This window comes from Crassostrea angulata, chromosome 2, assembly GCF_025612915.1.
Source record: "Crassostrea angulata isolate pt1a10 chromosome 2, ASM2561291v2, whole genome shotgun sequence".
NCBI lineage: Eukaryota > Metazoa > Mollusca > Bivalvia > Ostreida > Ostreidae > Magallana > Magallana angulata.
Window position 1 is genome coordinate 8794815 of NC_069112.1, and position 20699 is coordinate 8815513.

Sequence of the window (20699 nt, forward strand, 5' to 3'; positions counted from 1 at the left end):
AATTTCGGCCAATAACGTCCCTTGTTCTTACTGTAACTATTTATTGTAAATCTGCTGAAATATGTAAATACCAAAATCTTCTCAAAATCTTGCAGAGCTATCGAATGGGGACATTTCTTCAAAGATAGGGAACAGAACTTTGTAACTTGCTCTCATTTGGATGAATACTCATATTAATTTTATTCACTATATTTACGGTAATTTCTTTAAAAGGGGCGTGGCAGCCTCATTCAAAAAATCTTCACAAGCAAAAAGAAAAAAATATAATTCTCAAAATCAGAAAAATTCTAATCCGGGGTGAGGAATGGGGAGTGCGTAGTATGCCTTTAGTTCTTTAGCTGCTCAATGGTATCTTTATTTTCACTTCCATTTATTACACGCTTCCGCGGGGGGGGGGGGGGGGGGGGGGGGGGGGGGCTCCATTTTCCTTATATGACTATGATTAGCAAATTTTTTTTACTTAAATTAAAAAAAAAAAAAAAAATTTTTTTTTAAATATGTAAGTTTGAGGTTCATTATGTCAAAATCTAATGAAAATTTACTGAAAAAAAATAAGTAAGTTTTATTTTATTTTGCATTCAAATTCATTTACATTATGTTGCTACTTTTATTTTTATTGATTATTTTCATAATTCATTATGATGACATGCTGCGCTCGCCCCAACAGTCACACCCTAAAACATATTATTAACAAATTTTAATTCCCTTTAACTAAGGATGCTTTGTACCACATTTGGTTGAAATCGGCCCAGTGGTTTTGGAGAAGAAGTCAAAAATGTAAAATGTTTACTGACAGACAGACAGACACTGCACAAAATGTGATCAGAAAAGCTCACTTGAGCATGTATCTTGCATGTTTCAAAGATTCTTTTAGCACGTGACTGTTCCATAACAAACAAATTCATTTTTGTCAGATATCATACGTCCAACATGGCTGCTTAAAACAAAGAACCTTGTTTTGGACATAGAATACTGAACTCAATGTTATGAAATGATTTAACAGCCTCTTTATTATTTTCGTAATAACTCAAATATGGGATTAAATTAGCCCTTAATTTTTTCAATTTAAATTTTCCTATCTATAAGAATGATTTTATGCTAAATTATGTTGAATTTGACTCAGTAGTTCTTGAGAAGAAGATTTTCAAAAATGCACCCCCTTTTCTTGCAGTTTAAAATTTTTTCTCTGCTTTGAATAAAAACTGGCCTTTCATTTTTGCAATTTTTATTCATCTTTCCATAGGGATGCTTTGTGCCAAATTTGGTTGAAATTGGCCTTGTGGTTTTAGAGAAGAAGTTCAAAATGTGAAAAGTTTACAGACGGGCAGACAAACATACGGACAGACAGATAGACAGACGGATGATGGACAAAATGTGATCAGAAAAGCTCACTTGAGCTTTCAGCTCAGGTGAGCTAAAAAATAAGATTCTTTATGTAAAATGTAATTGCTAACACTTACCAATAACATCATTTATATGCTTTACTTCACAGCCATCTTTATCTAACTTCAGCTTGATGTAGTGGTCCGCTTCTTTCCTTGCCTCTGCAGCTGGCACCTATAAAAAAGGAATCCACCCTACATGAGGATGCTCCTACACGAGTAATAGCTTTTCTGGCCAATCATTTTCTGTAAAAATTCAACCCACCCCATTGTGGCCCCACCCTACCCCCTGAATCATGATTTCAACAGACTTAAATCTACACTACATGAGGATGCTTCCAAACAAGTTATAGTGTTTTTGGCCAATCGGCTTCTGAGAATAAGATTTTTAAAGATTTCTCTCTATACAGGTGACAGGATGTATCGAACTTTGATCGACCATCCAGGTGAGGTCCACAAGGAGCTTAATTATGATAATTACAATGAAATATTTTTTATAAGTATAACAAGACCCAGGTTTTACTTCGAAAAATCCAGAACTTAAAGAGATCAGAGATCATGAGATCAAGAGTAAATTTGCTTAGTTATAAAATTGGGAAAATTATCAAAATCGGCTGAAGCGTTTCTGACAAAACGTTACAAGAAAAAAAATAATAACTAGAGACAATCTCATTGCAAGCAACAAATGGGTCTTCCATCTGATTTTTGAGTAAATAAGAAAATCTACACAAAAAATTATTTTAAAAATTTTCGGCTCTTGGGGCTTGAACCCAGGTAGCCTTCACAACTCTAACGACTGAGCTACTTGGACTCTTGCTTCAATTTCTGTAACAGTTACAATTTGATTTGAAATAAAAACCTTTTTAAATATCAAGAATTTAATTATTAGATAAATCCAGTTTGCCTAGATATGTTTTCAGTATCATTTTGACATAATAAAACATGGGGGTCAGTGATGTCAAATTTTAGATATATATATATGGTTTCAAAGGTAAAATTCTCGAAAAATTTGCCTTTAAAAAATTCTAACATTTTCTATATATTTGCATTAATATTTTATGCTAAACAACTATCACTCTTTCAAGATTGAATTATGTACATGTCAAAAAGAACCTTTAGAATATATTACAAACCTACCAGATGTTAAAAATGTGAATAATTAATAAAGTATAATAAAAAGAAAGGTATACTGAAAATTCATAAGGCCAAACAAAAAAATATGTTTGTTTACTGTTACATGCTGAAAAAAAATAGGGTCGGTAGGTAGGATTTTTTTTTTATTTTATTATTTTTTTTTTACACAACTTCAGAAACGTCACTTACATAAAATTATTGAGACAACTCAAATATATCCCTTATCCCTTTCTAAGTGACAAATTTTGACGAAAATTGGCATAAACATTGAAGAATCCAAAACAAACATTGAAGAATCCAAAACAAATAAATAAACAAAGTAATATTGAAAGTAAATATTTTACTATTTAAATATTTTGTTTACGACTGTAGATAAACAAGTCAGTGGTCGGGGTACCTGGCGCAGGCATAATCTCCGAGATTAAAAAACTTAAACATCCCATTTCAAAGTGTCTGTAGAATTACAGTTAATGATAAAAGAAATCAAATTAAATATGTTCATTTTGCTATATTTTGCAACTAACTTTTGATTACGTTTCACTGATTTTTGAGCTGAAATACGGATATGGTACAAATATATTTACCAAGCTATAGAAATAAGACAACGACATTACATTGAATTTTGACCTCAAGACGGCACAGCGAATATACATCAAACTGGTGGAAATCTCAGAAAAAGACCTTTAAGGCCACGCAATTCCTTAAACCAAAACTATACGATAACCAGGGATACAGAGCTTCAGTTCATCATATTTTTTTCACTGATTGTTTAACTAGAATTAAGACAAATAGACTAAATATCAAGTACTGTTTACCACTAACTGTTGTCAACAGTTCTAAAATAAAAACAAGCAGGAGACATTCACTGTAATTTGATTTTAGGGTAAACAGAACTCAAAATAAAAATCCAAGAATGAGAGAAAATGTAAATGATGACATTTTGAAATCAAAACAAAAGATGAGAAATAAAAAATAATTCTTATTTCCGGTCGTTTGTAAGGTGTTTAAACACAGGAGCAATGAGAAGCGTTAAAATGAAGTTGCGAAAAGTTTGCGGTTGCGCTGGGTCACTGGACACAGGTACGTTGATCCACTTACCAATAATGATCTATTCATGCCATGGAAAAGAAACTTTTTACATTGATAAACTCTATTCTGATTTACATTTTGGTGAAATTTCAAGGGTTTATCTCTTTTCCTAAAAGAATAAGAGAAAATGTCTCAATAATTTCCAAACAACCCTCGTAAACTGATAATACAAAACTGTTTTGCCATTGTGTTATGCTTACTTTTGTTTGCCATATGCACCCCTGCGAATTTTATTGTCATTTAAATTTTAGACCACGTGGTTATATTTGACCCTTTCAGTTTGGCAGTAAAAATCGTGCCTCGTGTTTGTAGTCTATTTCATAGAATCTAGGTACTTGTAATCAAATATAAAATATAGAGGTTTATTGATTTTAAACTTTATCTTCATTAATTGGTGGATAAAATGTGTTCTAGAAATAAATAACACAATACAAAACAAGAGGCCCATGGGCCACATCGCTCACCTGAGGAACAATAGGTATGATAAAATCAGCTCAATGGAGTCATAATACAAACTATCTGGACAATATACAATAATTCATGTAAATCCTGTATAAATAAAATCCATTTTCCCCTGGATATTCTTATGTTTATAATCATTAGTCCCTTTTCTAACAGGATGATTTTATAGTCATATCATGTGTTGAGTATTGCAGTTCTCAAAAAGATCCCTAACAATAGTTTATATATGGGATATAAACGTACAGTAAACTCTCAACCTTCTCGTGAGGCCAAAGAATTGTCCTGGGGCCAAAGTCTTAACAATTATAAAGAATCATCTGGCTGATTAGTTTCTGAGAAGATTTTTAAAGATTTACCCTATAAATTCCTTTGTTAAACTTTCACCCCCCCCCCCATTGTGGCCCCACCCTACCCCTGGGGATCATTATTTTAACAACTTTGAATCTACACTACCTGAGGATGCTTTCACACAAGTTCCAGCGTTCCTGGCTGATTAGTATTTGAGAAGAGGATTTTTAAAGATGACTGTTTATTCCTATGTAAAACATCGACCTCCCATTGTGGCCCAAACCTACCCCCAGGGGTCATGCTTTTCACAAATTTGAATCTACACTAACTGAGGATGCTTCCACACAAGTTTTAGCTTTCCTGGCTAATTAGTTTCTGAGAAGAAGATTTTTAAAGATTTACTGTATATATAATCATATGTTTAACTTCAATCCCCCATTGTGGCCCCAACCTACCCCCAGGGGTCATGATTTCACAACTTTGAATCTTCACTACCTGAGGATGCTTCCACACAAGTTCCAGCTTTGCCTTCGAATTAGTTACTGAGAAGAAGATTTTTAAAGATTTACTGTATATATTCCTATGTTAAACTTCGATCCCCCATTGTGGCCCAACCCTACCCCCGGGGGTCATGATTTTTACAACTTTGAATTTACACTACCTGAGGATGCATCCACACAAGTGTCAGCTTTCCTGGCTGATTAGTTTCTGAGAAGAAGATTTTTAAAGATTAACTGTGTATATTCCTATGTAAAACGTCGATCTCCCATTGTGGCCCAAACCTACCCCCCCCCGGGGGTCATGATTTTCACAAATTTGAATCTTCACTACATAAGGATGCATCCACACAAGTGTCAGCTTTCCTGGCCAATTAGTTTCTGAGAAGAAGATTTTTAAAGATTTACTTTTTATATTCATATGTTAAACTTCGACCCTCCATTGTGGCCCCACCCTATCCCCAGGGGTCATGATTTTCACATCTTTGAATCTACACTACCTGAGGATGCTTCCACACAAGTTTCAGCTTTCCTGGCCGATTAGTTTCTGAGAAGAGGATTTCTAAAGATTTACTCTATATATTCATTTGTTAAACTTCGACCCCCCATTGTGGCCGCATTCTCAGGTGAGCTAAAAAGGTTAAGTTTACAATTCAATAAGTTGGTTTCTGGAAGAACAGATTTTGAAAATTTTCGTAATAAATATTGACAATTTTTTTACTTTTTAAAGCGCTAAGCATAGCTCAGCCCTTTATTGTCGTTAGACTTCAACTTCCGGTGCATCGAATAACCGCCCCCTCTAAGCAAAAGTATCATCATTTAAACTGGTTAGGGAACCAGTTTCAGGGGTTTATGCACATAACTGCACGGGCTATTGTGAATCTAATTTACGGGTTATTGTGAAATTAATGTACGGGGCTTACATACATCATTGCAGGGACTGTCATGCAGTGATGAGGAAATATAGTGCGTATACAGAAGCTGAAATGCTATATACATATATCTGTTATATACATACAGAAGCTGGGTTAGCGCTTTTCAGTACTATCAGTACTTTGATTTAATCTTTAGCTTTTAAGATCTGTGTACAAACATAGAATTGTTAGCAAATCTCTGTATCTTGCTTATAATTCGAAGCAAACACTCAAAAATGGTTAGTAAATAGAAATTGTTAATAATTAAACACAAGAAACATGCACTACATGTATAACAAATAAAGAACACAATTTATTTTTTCGAAATGAATCATATATATACATGTATATACCTACATATTTCCGTAAGCGATATCAAACTCTATTTAAACTGAATAAACTAGAGAAAATGCCGAGCATCTCAACAAAAACCTATTGCATTAATCTACCATTACGCAAAAAATAATGCCGAATTACCGATAGAATGAATTGTATTTCAGTACTCCTACATCAGATTTTGCTTAATTTGCGCAGGTAAACAGTTAACGTAACTGTTTGATTTACCGAAGTCTCTGTTTGATTTGATACGTAAAAATCACGAAATACAGACGACAGTTTCCAGGTTACAAAGCATAAATAATGAAAACGAAACGAAAATCAGAACAAGCTAACATCAACGTCATGTGTGAAAACTGTCAACGCATTGAAATATTTAGCCTCAATTTACTTCACAAAATCGGCACCAATATATTTTTCATGTTTCAAAAATTTCCCTTCATACGCGAACTGTTGCAAAACAAGCAAATTCATCATAGTCAGATCGACCCTTTTTTGTATAATGTCATGGCTGCTTTAAACAAAGAACCTCGTTTTAGAAGTATGGAATACGAGTCTTGGTAAAATGGGTAAGCAAAACCGGGCCGTGGCAAAATAAAAGCCGGGGCAAATCGGCAATCGTCAATTCCAAATAAGCATTATTTTGCAGCAATATTTACAGCAAATACAAATATACTGGTCCATCAAATATCCTGAAATTTTAATGAGATTGGCAGATTAATAACTGCTTATCTTTTGTTTTGCCCAGGCCAAGTCTTGTCTACCCATTTTACCGGATGCCGAATCCGAGGCTATTAAACTGATTGAAACACGCCTTTCCTTTATTATTATTTTCGTAATAACTCAGATTTGAAACAGAATTAGACCTTAATTTTTGCAATTTATATTTTCCTTCCCATAAGGATAATTTATGCTAAACTACGTTGAATTGGAATCAGTAGTTCTTGAGAAGAAGATTTTTAAAAATGCACCCCCCTTTTTCTACAGTTTCAAGGTTTTCTCCGCTTTGAATACAGATCAGACTTTTATTTCTGCAATTTATATTCGCCCTCCCATAAGGATGCTTTGTGCCAAATTTGGTTGAAATTAGATAAGCGGTTTTAGAGAAGAAGTTCAAAATGTAAAAAGTTTACAGACGGACAGACAGACGGACAGACGGACAGATGGACGACGGACAAAAAGTGATCAGAATAGCTCACTTGAGCTTTCAGCTCAGGTGAGCTAAAAATAGTTTATGTCTGCTGTTGCAACAATTAACATGCTTAGTAGAGATCTCCCCTGAGGGTTAATTTTCGATTTGCGCCTGACCTAGTAATAGTATCAATAGTGCAACATACTATATATTTTTATGCAGAATGTTCCTTGAAAATGGCTCGATATGCTAAGTTTATATACAAAACAGACACCCATTATTTTTTTAAAAACATGATATTGCACACCACAAGCATCAAACATGGCCATGATCGAGATGTGCAAAAATAAATTTAAAATGATTTTGGAGGATAATTTTAGGGAAATAAATGCAAGAAATTGATAAGATAACACCACGGATGTCTGGTGTTTAATATTGGTTGGATAGCGAAATAAAGAAAATCTAGAAAACTCATTGCCATCCTGTCGCTTCGCTCGCCACGCTCACGAAGCTCACTGGTAGGATTTTGCCTGTTTCTCATTTATTTTCAAGAAATTGGTAAAATCGCCGACTCCTGTGGTCAAAACTATCTTGCCTCCATGTTGTTTGCCTCGTATTTCAAAAACGGGAACCTTTTCATTTCCCCCATGTTATCGATCGAACACCTGGATAAATGTCATATTATTCCGCAATGCCAATATCAACTGCATTTGCTTTATATGTGCGCATTCTTCAAACTGCAGAGAACATGTGGACGTAGATATTGACGCCATGTTTTTTTTTCACTTTCGATTTCGATTTCAAACGCTTGACAGATTAAGATGTCATATTATTCGGCAATGCCAATATCAACTGCATTTGCTTTATATGTGCGCATTCTTCAAACTGCAGAGAACATGTGGACATAGATATTGACGCCATGTTTTTTTTTCACTTTCGATTTCGATTTCAAACGCTTGACAGATTAAGATGAATATAAAAGTTAAATGAACCCACGTGTGACTTCCGGATTTCTAACGATGGATAAAAACAATTAGGGTCGGCGATTAAATATAGGGTCGGTCGGGTAACCGTAAACAAGAATATTTTTTTGTTAGGCCTAAAACTGCTGTTTCTGTCATTTTCGTCTAAAAAAAAAAAAAAACCTTCCACACAAAAAAATTTATAGTTCCCCCGAAAACTTGTTCATTTCTCGAATTCAGATGGATTTGATTTCAGATGAATGTTGTGTATTATAAAATAATAGTCTTTCTGTTGCATGTTATGATAAAATATATAAAATCATATTCATTAAAAAAAAAGGATCATCTGCACAATGAAATCAATTAATATATATGTTAGGAGTGAGATACACATACCTTAATCTGATACATGTATTGGAAATAAATATGTGACAATGTTGATCTGAACAATAATCTGAACAACAACAAGCATTCTGAAAGTATATCATTTCTTACCGTCTTCTGTACCCTGAATCAACAGACCAACCCAATAACGAACCCGATTGTAATCATACAAAACATAGGTACCGTAATGTATCGTGTATAATACGCACTCGTGTATAATACGCACCCCCAAAGTTGACCAAAAAATAGCGAAAAAACAGCAGGTCCTATGTATAACACGCACCCAAAAAATGGCGAAATCAACGGCCGCAATTTCCCCTAAACAATCGATGTTTCATGATAATTTTATAATCCATGCGCAATTTCTTTAATTTTGTGATCGGAACATAGCACAATGATGAAAATCGACGGCCGCCATTTTTCCAAATAACTATCGATGTTTAATGATAATTTTGTAACCCATGCGCAATTACTGTAAATTCGTGATCGGAACATTGCCCAAGCGATATTACAGTCAAAGTTCTTACAATTTTACTTAAAAAGGACGGCATGATCTACATGGGCGGTATCAAATATCATTAGACACTTCGTAAAACAGTGGAAAAGTTGAAGATCATACGTAGGGAAGAACGGCAACCGAGCTTAAAAGTTATAATGTCTGCAGATATAAACCAAAACAACATCAAAAGAAATGATTTAATTGATTAATTATAGTCAAACTGATTGATTGTTGTTAAATAAACATTCTGAAGAAACGTATGTATGTCCTATATCGTCATTATCAAGTCGTACAAATGATCGATGTATTTTTAGCAGTGTCTTTGTAAAGCAATAACGTTTAACTGCATAACTGGACACGTAGTAATCAAGTTTAATAAAATCAGAATAATCGCTAATCTTCATGCACTTGAAAACACCCTGTGAAGTCCGACACAAGACAGGTGCATGCTTCTGACACCGGAAATTGTTAAACAAACATTGACCACGCGCCGAGTCAACAGGTGATTGCTTACGTAATGGCGAATACACTGGCGATATTTAAACTTGTTTGATGCAAGAAATAGTGTTGAGAGTGGATAAATATTTCAATACATGGAAATAAAACTAAGAATAAGGTATTTCTGATGCAGTAAATTTAGTATTCAGTATACACTCGTACAACTTGCATAACGCGCTATATCAGCAGAAAATATACACTCATACAACTTGCATAACACGCTATATCGGCAGTCACGTCTCCCGGGGTATTAAGAATCACGGCTTGAAAAAATGGGGTAAAATTTTAGTCCTATGTATAACACGCACCCCCCACTTTTGATCAAATTTTGGCTGAAAAAAAGTGCGTGTTATACACGCGACATTACGGTAATCACAGTCCAGGTCATAAATAGCCTGTTTCAGAATATGTCGTATTCGTAGTTTTACATAGAAAACTATAATAGGGCAAACAGAAACTTTATAAATGCATTTAGATGTCAAGTTATTTGCCAAAAAAATAAAATATGGAATTTATAATAAATAAAAAGGAAATATCCGGTATTTATAACTAAACCTTTTAATTTTATAATGTTATATTCATTAAATGGGGTGCGTCTTTTAACCCCAAGGAACCCCAAGGAAACCCCAAGGAAACCCCAAGGAACCCCAATGATTGAAATTAATAACTATTAATACCCAAGGGGTCTCATTGGAGTTCACGGGTCACCTCTTAGTACTCCAAGGACACCCCAAGGAAACCCTAGGATACCCCTACGAACCCCAATGATAGAAATTATTAACCACTGAAAATCCAGGGGTCTCATTCAAATCCAAGGCTCACCCCAAGGTACCCCCAATGATAGAAATTAATAACTATTAATACCGAAGGGATCTCACTGGAATCCAAGGGTCACCTCCAAGTATCCCAAGGATACCCCTAGGAACCCGAAGGATACTCATAAGAACCCCAATAATAGAAATTAGTAACAAGTGATACCCCAGGAGTCTCATTGATATCAAGGGTCACCTCAAGGAACCCCAAGGATACCACAATGATAAAAATTGATAACTATTGATACCCAAGGATACTTATTGAAGTCTACGGGTCAACTATTGGTACCCCAAGGATACCTGTAGGAAGTTAGGAACCCCAAGGTACCCAAATGATACAATCTAATAACCACCCCAATGGTTTTACTGTAAAACGTATTTCTAATTAATACCGAATGACTCAATGGAATATCATAAAAACATCTCTGGGTAACCTTATTTTTAAAAATACTTTATTTTTCAGCTTGTTACCATAGCAACAGTTTTCAATTTTTATTTTTGAAATCTGAATTGAAAAACCATGATAGTGTGTACCAAAAAACAGATTTACAATTATTATTCAAATTAAAAGATAAAATCATATTTTGAAATTTCTCTTTAGTTACCATGGAAACACTTTTAAAAGATGTGTTTCCCCATAAATGTTTTACTTGAAAAATGACAATTTTGTTCAATAATTTATTCATTCCTAAAAGCCCCAGGTTATGTACATTACTTACAATAATATCTCTAATAAGCATTAAAATGTCATTTTTACATCTTTATGCTCTGTTACCATGACAACAGGACCACATAGCAACAAATAAATGTTGTTAGGCTTTATTACTTATTAAAATCTATCAAATTTTAACATGTTTAAAGTACGAAGATAATCAGTGACTATGCGTGGCCACCGAATTTTGATTCTTAAATAGAATTGATCTTAATATCAAAATCGATTATGTAAATTGACAACCTTTTTAACTGATCAACGATTAAAAATTGTTCATCTTGACAACACTATTAACAATGCTTGCGCAAGTTGTGTATACACATCAGGTATAAACCATCTTATAATTCAAACTGTTTTGAAGCAATATAGAGAATAGATGAATTCATCTTCTTAAGTCAAGGGTTTCGATCCCTCCACTACTCGGAGTATGCCAGAAGCACTTGACATAGGGAGATGAAAAGAATTAGGCGATGAAAGGAAGATATGATGGAGCAATGCAAGTTTTGAGGGATATTCTACTTTGAGTTCATTTGCAGCATGTATACTAAGTTTATCTGACTTAAAGTACTTCACTACACCTTCAAATAGTTTCTCAAATCAGCAGAAAATTACTTGATCAGGATAGAGAGCATGAAGGATAAGAAGTATTGTCAAATAGGTGAAAAAATGTGCGATTTTGGATAAAAACAATATTTAAAAAAATTTCTTTTGGTAAACATGAACAAAAGCCAGAGGCAGATTCGAACTCATGATCTGCTGTTCACAAGCCTGATACTTTAACCACAAAGCTATGACGATATACATCTGAATGGATTGAAACAAAATTCAAAAAACATTATATCGCCATCTTGTGACTAGTGTCTTAAAAAGTATAAGCTTAGGTGTAGTGAAGTACCTTAAGAGGGCTGGATGGTCATTTTAAACTAAATTATTATTAATCTCCTTATTCGTAGTAGCTCTTGGACAGGGATTAAAGGGCCAACATCACCCTTTACATGTAGACACAATGGCTTCACCATCACTGTTGCAATATATTTACCTATACCTACATCTCCTTGTTTATTAGGGGTAGACAACCCTGATACCTACATTTCCTTGTTTATTGGGGGTAGACAACCCTCATGAAGTTTGGATAGCTCCAATGGACTTTTTGTCTGGATTACAAGGGGAATTCAAAGCAAAAGCAGTACACAGTTTGGACCCAAGACAATCCTTATTAATTGTTGCTGAATTTGTATTGATTAATTATGTTTAATAAAAATGTACATCTGGAGAATCCCTACAGCAAATTGTTTATCAAAACTCAAATTAAAACACAATGAATAGTTTTAGCCCTTTTTCACAAAGATAAAATCTGAACTATTATATTACTCTCATTAACTTGTTTAGTCATAGACATGTAGGCCATTGATTGATAATTGACGATATCAAACAATTTTATTAATACTCTCTCTCTCTCCCCCCCCCCCCCCTCTTCCTCTCTCTTACTTAAAATCCTTAAAAAAAGGTGTTTTTTTTATAAGACAATAAAAAATTTGAATAAAATTACAAGGAGAAAGAATAATAAAAAGTATATACCAGCCTGGTTGTATTTGAGGTAAATTAAACTTATGATGTGCATAAAAATCAAAGGAAAAGAGGATGCAAAAACTTGGAAAATATGTTTCAAGAAATGCTGTTTAAAAAACTGAACTTTTTTTTATTTTACAACGATTAATAAGCAAGTTTTACAACTTATATTAATATCTCTCGTTGGCACGGATGTTAACACGAGGGGATCATTGGTGTGGGAAGAAGCCGGAGTACCCGGAGAGAATCCACGTGTCCAAGCGGGCGAATGCTATACCCTATCACATACAACCACTGTCGATCAGGGGGATCGAACTCGGGTTGCAGCGGTGAAAAGCGTACGTGTGCAAGGAGTGCTGTTTACTGTGCGAAAAAAATATACCCCCCCCCCCTTACATAGTAGAACTTTACATACTAAACTAAAAATAAGGATTAAAAAAAAACACATTGATTTATATCAACCATTTTAAGCTTATTATTTAAGCTTAAACAGATATCATCAGTAAATAACTTGTGTATAAAGACCGAGAGCTAGTTGTTCCTTTTTCCTAAAAGGAGTCATTCAAATAATCAATGCATCTTGTTTTAGTTTATCAATTTAGGTAATACTAGGTACATGTAAATACCATACAATTGGAGTGTTGTTCGAGTACATTAGAGTATATTTAAGGTTCTTCGGGTTGACATTTTTATGAGAATGTCATTTTTTTCATGTGTGTTTATCAAATACTGGAAAGCAATTAACTTTTACTTGCGGGAAAGAATTTTTCAAGAGGTCCCGGGAATCTCATCCTCACAAATATTTCTTGCTAAGAATCAGTTCTTGCCCTATAGGTGTTAGAACAACACAGTTGTAGATTAAGGTTGATCGCAAAAATAAGTCACCATAGATGAGTTTATCTTAGGTTATTTGGGAAATAAAGTTGTCACAAATAGGCATTGAAAAACAATGCATATAAAGCATATGATGTATTATGGTCTCCAATTGAACCAAATTACACAGAGTATTAATGGTATACACTAAGTGCCCTGGTGTATCAAAGGTCATAAATGTATGGATGTATCATTGGAGTTCCATAGGGTTCCTTTGGATACCTAGTGATGACCTATCAAGTGTTTGAAATTTGTATTATTAGGGTATCCTTTTCTATGGTGTATTAAGATTTTTAAGTCTGTTTTATTAGGGTATCTTTTAGAGTTTCTTGGGATTTCCGTGGGGTTCCTTAGGCTTTTTAGAGGTAAGTCTGGGATACCAATGAGTCCCCTTGGGGTTCCATTGGGTTCTATGGGGTATCAACTTTTATGAATCTGTATTAAAGGGTATCCTTTAAGTTCCATGGGGTATCCATGGGGTTCCGTGGGATACCTTGTGGTGTTTGGGATATTCAAAAAAGACCCCAAGGTGTATCAAGAGATATAAAATTGTGTTATTAGGGTATCCTTAGGGTTCCTTGGGATGTCAAAAATTATAAAATTTAAATTACTGGTGTACTGGTATCCTTGGAGTTCCTTGAAGTATCTGTAGGATGTGTAAGGGATAACAATGAGTCCCAAGGGGTATCAAGAATTTTAAATTTGTATTATTAGGGTATCCTTGGGGTAATTTTGGGGTTCCTTGAGATATCTTTGGGGTTCTATGGTGTATCAAGAATTATGATTCTGTATTATTGGGGTATTCTTGGAGTTCCTTGGGATATCCCTGTGGTTCTTACAGGTGTGTCTGGAAAGTCAATGAGTCCCCAGGGGTATCAAGAGTTTTAATTTTGTATTACTGTATATCAGGTTTTTTCCGCGTCATGTTTTTTCCGCGAATCATAGCCTAAAACGGTATATTAAATTTACGCGAATCCAATTTTCACTATTTCAAAGTCACATTGTAAATATAATTTATGATTGTTTAAACATGTAAGGAAAGAGGGGGAAAGTATCTAAATTGTCGCTCTTTGTAATGAAAAATTTGGACAATGAATCCATTACACGTTTTCCTTAATGTGAAATAATTACCGATAATTATTTTCGGAGACGCAAACAGTCATAAATAAATAGATCATGTATCGTTACATGTACCAGTGGCTTAGGTATAATTAGACATCGGTTTACGCAAGGAAAGCGACCGTTTTAATTAATAAGCTTGTCAGTGGATTATTAAATAAACAACGAGGCTTACAAATCTTGTCCTCCGATCCCGCAATTTGTACCTCTAAGTAAACTAATTGAACACAGTTCACCGTACTTTTATTTACCTGTACACTTTATCAGGAAAGAGAGAACTCTATTACAAAAACGAAACTTTGTATCAAATTTACGCTGATTTATTTTCCGCGATTCGGAAATCGTCGCGAACAAAGCGGAAATTAAATACACGCAGAAAAAACCTGATATACGGTATTATGGTATCCTTTGGGTTCTATGGTGTATCAGAAGTTATAAATCTGTATTATTAGGGTATCCTTGGAGTTCCTTGGATATCCATGGGATTCCCTGGGGTTCTTAGAGGTGGGTCTTGGATACTAATGAGTCCCCAGGGGTACCAAGAGTTTAAATTTTTTATTTTTAGGGTATCCTTGAGGTTCCTTTGGGTTCTATGGTGCATCAAGAGTTATAAATCTGTATTATTTCGGCATCTTTGGGGTTCCTTGGGGTATCCATGGGGTATCCTTGGGGTACTGAGGGGTGACCCTTGCACTCTAATGAGACCCCCTAGGGTATTAATAGTTATTAAATTCTATAATTTGGGTTCCTTGGGGTTCCTTGGGGTTTCCTTGGGGTTCCTTGGGGTTTCCTTGGGGTTCCTTGGGGTTAAAAGATGCGCATTAAATGCTAGGTTGAAATCTTTGAGCACGACATATTCTGAAACAGGCTATTTGTGACCTTGACTGGAACTCTTCAGCATTGGAGATGTGAATGAGTGTGGAAATGAATTGAAAAATAAACAAGTTCATATTTTGTGGGATATAACTCTTTTAACAGTAGGAAGCTAACATTTTATGTTGATAGGGAGTTAAAGGGATGTTCAAAGTAAAAAGTTGAAGCGAGCAGATGATTTAATTCAGCGTATTTCTATCGTAACAACCGGCCTAAGTTGGGGCAAATTTTCCCGAATCACTTTGTGTGGCACTGGTCTGTGATTCAGAAGAGACGTCCGTCAAAAATTTTTCAGTCTCGACGAATCTCGCTGAGATTAATCATGTAGTACGTTTCATCAAATGGTTATATTATTACGCACAGTGATTTCGCCCGCTTAGGCGCTTTAATGCTGCACCGCGCACTTACTCTGACAAACTTCCCCCCATGCTTCAAAAATTTTCTGTAAGATGTCTGATTTTATCCGATTGTGAATATTATCTTATTTCCAATAAAAAATACGTTTTTAAATATGAAAGAAACAAACATTCTTAGGATTCATACAAAAAATATATGATAAAATAAAAAAAAATCCCTACCTACCTAACCTAATGTTTTCATCAATGTTACCTTAAACACACAATTTTTGTTTTTAGGCCTTACACACAAAGACAGCAGAAAATGTAAATATAAGCAAAAAAAAAAAAATATATACTACACCTAGTTTTAATTATCAGGGGAGTTTTTAAGGAGCCAGTCGACACTTAACGGACATGAACTCTAATGACTCAATCATGTTAAATAAGGGGAAATTACTCTGTAATTCCTGAGAGCAAGCTGACACTATTGATACCCTAAAAAAATAATAACTCGAGTATTTCTCTACTGAAAAGTAATGGATGTCCTATTTTTTTTTAAGAAAACTTAAACTTGCACAAATCACAGGCCTCTGAATTGCTATCAACATGTATGGGCACTGCTAAGCGGAGCATCCCCTCGCGACATGAGTTATAACTGCATATTAAAACTTAATAAAAAAAAAAATTTGACACTGTCCCTAACAAAAAATAATCAGCTGTATATCACATGATTCGGTAATGGAGAAAATGATCTGCTAAGGGAGAAAACATTGTTCATCAAAGTACAGCGATAATTTTTGTTTAATCATTGGGTGATGGGAAAGAAATATATGATGTTATGAGTCAAGCATGGAACAATAAAACAATGTTGTATTATGAATTTAACTCGGGCTTGGTTACGTACAGTACTATCAACGCGAATTTACTTAGTGATTCGTTAAAGGCAACCTCACTGTACCAAATATTTGGATGTCATGTGATAAAATCTCTTTAAATTTAATCTATTCATTTGATGTGTATGTTGCCCCATTCTGGGGCAATCAAAATACACAACGGAAAAGGAACGAATTTTATGGTCAAATGACAAAGTTACAGACCTCTTAACTACAAAGGCTACTGTGGGTTTTCCCCCCAAATATGGCGGCCAAGGGACATAACTTTTGTAAAGTGTGGATTGGTCTATACAGAGGTCCATGCACAAATGACCAAAGCTCAAGGAACGAACATATTTGCAGATCACAGGCACTGCGTGTCCAAATTTGTCGAATACTTCGGACATACACAACTGTCGATCACAAAAGCCCTGTGGCCACAGTGTTGGCCCAGGATATATTGTTTCATGAGAATTGCTTCAATCATCAATGTCAACGGCTCGGTCGAACGATAAACAATACGTATGTATAATTACCTTTAGGCATGATTCAGATATCATCCAGAAATGTCCATGTTTTTATAGTAGGCCTAATAATCAAGTTTTCCTGTCTCATATATACGGTAGCGATCGGATTTATCCCATATTTAGCGTTTAACTCACTAAGGTCTGCTGACAGTACTCACTGTACTGTTCGCTTTCACGCGCCTAATCTTCTTTCCAAGAGGTGTCTACACAATTCGTGTCTTCAGCTTTTACGGACCCTGCGATTTCGGCATTTTTATAGCTAATTATTTATTTAAACAATTCCCTTACCGTTAACATTACTAAAATAAAATATTAACTTATATACATTTGAAAATATTTTTAAAAAAAATGAAATTTGATATGAAGTCATTAATGTTTATCCCCTGGAAAATTTAGATGTATTGTAGAAAGATAGGTTTTTAGCAATTAAAAAAAGTTATGTTAAAATATATTGCCATAGAAAACGGTTGACACTACATGTCTTAGTCCAAAATTTAACGATTTTGAAATTATACTTGCCAGGAAAACCTGGCATATAAAATATCAAAAACGTTAAAAAAAGACAGAAAAACGAATAACACGGCGAGGCATCTTGTACGCCCACATAAAATGTAAAAATTTCTAGGCAAATCTCTGCACTGTTCATTTAGTTAATTTGAGGAATATATTTTATTAATATCGACTTACTGCTGGCTAAAATTAAACCCTGTCCATTACCTTGATTTACAGGAAGTTCGAGTACCCATTATTGCCGCTCATATCTTTTCGTTATTTTCCAGTAATTAATCGGTAAAAAGGTCACAAATTTAAAAGAATCTATCAATATAAGATAAAATGTAAGAATATAACATTAAAAAAAATTATATCAGAAACGCAATTTAATCAGATTATAAGCAATATTCTTTTCAATGTTCCTGCGGCCACATGCACACAAACGGGGGAACATGTGCTTCGCATGTCTTGGGATAAATGATTAAAAATTAAAAAGAATGCATTGTTTATTTATTAAAAGCTTTTTAAAAATAAGTTTTAGTGAGTCCAGTTAAAGAAATAATGTGTGTGCAAGTTAATAGCAACGCCTCTGATTTACAGCGCAGGTGCGTGTGGATAAATCTTTGATCCGCCTCAGGTTGAAAACAAAATGGCGTCTTACAAGCAAGCGGACGACCGAGCGGAAGTTCAAATGGTAGGTTTGGGGCAATGTGGGCAAAAATTGTGAGGTCGGATTTTTTTCAAATTTTACGTATTGTAAGATTTTATTCTAAAGAAAAAAATATAAAAATTTCAGAAAAATTGAATGATAGGAAAAATTTTGCTTATCTGTTTTGTACTACCTTTTAAATATTGTGTAATAGGAATTGTATCTTGCTTATTTTTTGTCAAATATCATAACACGGAGGTAAATATTCTTCGAATTTGGACCTAAACAAAAAATGCCCTGTCATCAAAGTGGATTACAAGTCAAAGATTCAGTGGCATGTGTCATCGCACGGATACACTACAGCTGAGATACGTTTTGATAGGCTTACCGGCGTCGGAACCGGGGGGGGGGGGGGGGGGGGGGGGGGGGGGGGGGGGGGGGGGGGGGGGGGGGGGGGGGGGGGGGGGGGGGGGGGGGGGGGGGGGCTTACAAAGTTATACCTTACCATTAGAAACATAGTATGGTAGAGGGTTCAGCCCCCCCCCCCAGAAGCATACTAGCCCCCCCCCCCCCCCCCCGGATTAGGATTTCCAAGATTTTGGGAATTACTTTTTTCTCAATATTTCTGAGGATTAGTCTAGCCCCCCCCCCCCCCCCCCCCCACTTTCATTTTGCTTCCGACGCCAGTGTAAGGTGCATGGGTTCAAACTGTTTGAAAAAGATTTTCTTCATTCCCAACTCTTATAGCTTATAGACTAAGTGTCTTAAAAATTCTGTTATTTATTTATTTTGGCTTGTAGCTGAAAACTACGAATAGATAGCGGAAATCTTGCTGTTTTAATAACAATCGGCAATAATGGATACTCGGCAATAATGGGTACTCGCACGTTATTGGTGAAGACCGAAAAGGATCACCAGTAGATAGTATCCAATTGGGATAGTAGAATGTTTTCACGCGGGTCCACAAAATTTTCTTTGAACAATGTGCAGATTTCAACTCGAATTTCCTCCGTTCGTACACGTTGTCTATGGAGCTCGCTATAACATTTATAAACAAAAGGAACTCACTAAATTCTGAGAGATTCATTGCGCAGTTGAACGCCTGATTGTATAATTATGCATTGATTAGCGTATGATTGTGTATATTACCGTATGATGATAAAAGAATAATTTGTTGAGTTTTATTTATGTTATATGTTTTACGGTGCTACCGTTATGGCGAGCGCAGCAAAAATTACACATACATTGCATCATTGGCAACGTATAGTTTTATTTAGGTATCAACGAACGTCAAAGAATTTTTGAGAGAGTATTGCTCTACAATAAGTATGTCAAATGTACTAATTTTAATGGTTATGATACATACAGCGCAACCCCCTTCCCAGCGAGAGAGAGAGAGAGAGAGAGAGAGAGAGAGTCCGGTATCTGTTTGTAGGTGTGTAATTTCCCACTTTTAAATTTAATGGTCTGACTATATCCCATATCTACATAATTTTTTTAACTTTATTTTTTCATTTTATTCCTTTTTATTTATTTCAAAATGTCCTATTGTTTATTTCCTCCCTACTCATGCATGCACAATTAGCTTAAAAATGGATCGTTATGACAGTAAAGTATGACTCTTGCTAATATATATATATATATATAAAATCTCTATATTAAAAAATAAATAAAAACATATCATCCGTCAATGAGGCAGGTATCGCAGTCTATTCTGGAATAGCTAGTAAAAGCATTACAGATGTTTGATCCACCTCTAAATTTATCGCGGGAAATAAAGCGCGAGTGCACTGTGACGTCATCCATGACTTTGTTCGTCTTTGTTTACGTTTCTCTGCTCAATACGGAGGTATGGAAGCATGTAACAAATCTTTTGAGTCTCGCCATAGCATATGCGGTACTTAAAACGTGTCTTCAAACTTTAAGTCACTGTAAATTACGAGTTAAAAGTCGGCCATTTTTGGCATAGCACCACGGGTGAAAACATTAGAGAGCATTATGGGACGAAGACAAAAAATTTTGCTTGATGAACTGTAGGTTTAGCTCGTTCTTTTTCCCGCGCACACTGGTTCTTAGAGCTCGCTTCGCTCGCCGGCGCTGCGCTCGCTATAATAACCCCTAAGACCTAATAGGCTGACCCCGCAAGGGACATAATTCAATCAACACTTTGCAGAATATAAAATCAACATGTACACGGATTTGACTCTGTTATTATCACGAAGCTGATAACTGGTACAGTAAATGTAAATCATAAAACCTCGGCAAATTCGGGGCGTGGTAAAAGGC

The 20699-nt window shown here is 35.1% G+C and overlaps 2 protein-coding genes across 2 annotated transcripts in view; one reads left to right on the forward strand and one right to left on the reverse strand.

The window, feature by feature from the left end:
* LOC128171260 (uncharacterized) overlaps positions 1–17422 on the reverse strand; it is an 88586-nt gene extending 71164 nt beyond the window's left edge. Inside the window, exons 1-2 of the mRNA XM_052837015.1 lie at positions 17282–17422; positions 1461–1557 (exon numbers count right to left, since the gene is read on the reverse strand). Of these exons, the coding sequence (XP_052692975.1) occupies positions 1461–1557; positions 17282–17305 (121 nt within the window). The 5' untranslated portion in view covers positions 17306–17422. The remainder of the gene's footprint in view (positions 1–1460; positions 1558–17281) is intronic.
* LOC128173862 (transient receptor potential cation channel subfamily M member 2-like) overlaps positions 1–20699 on the forward strand; it is a 409575-nt gene that overhangs the window by 280441 nt on the left and 108435 nt on the right. The window lies entirely within an intron of this gene.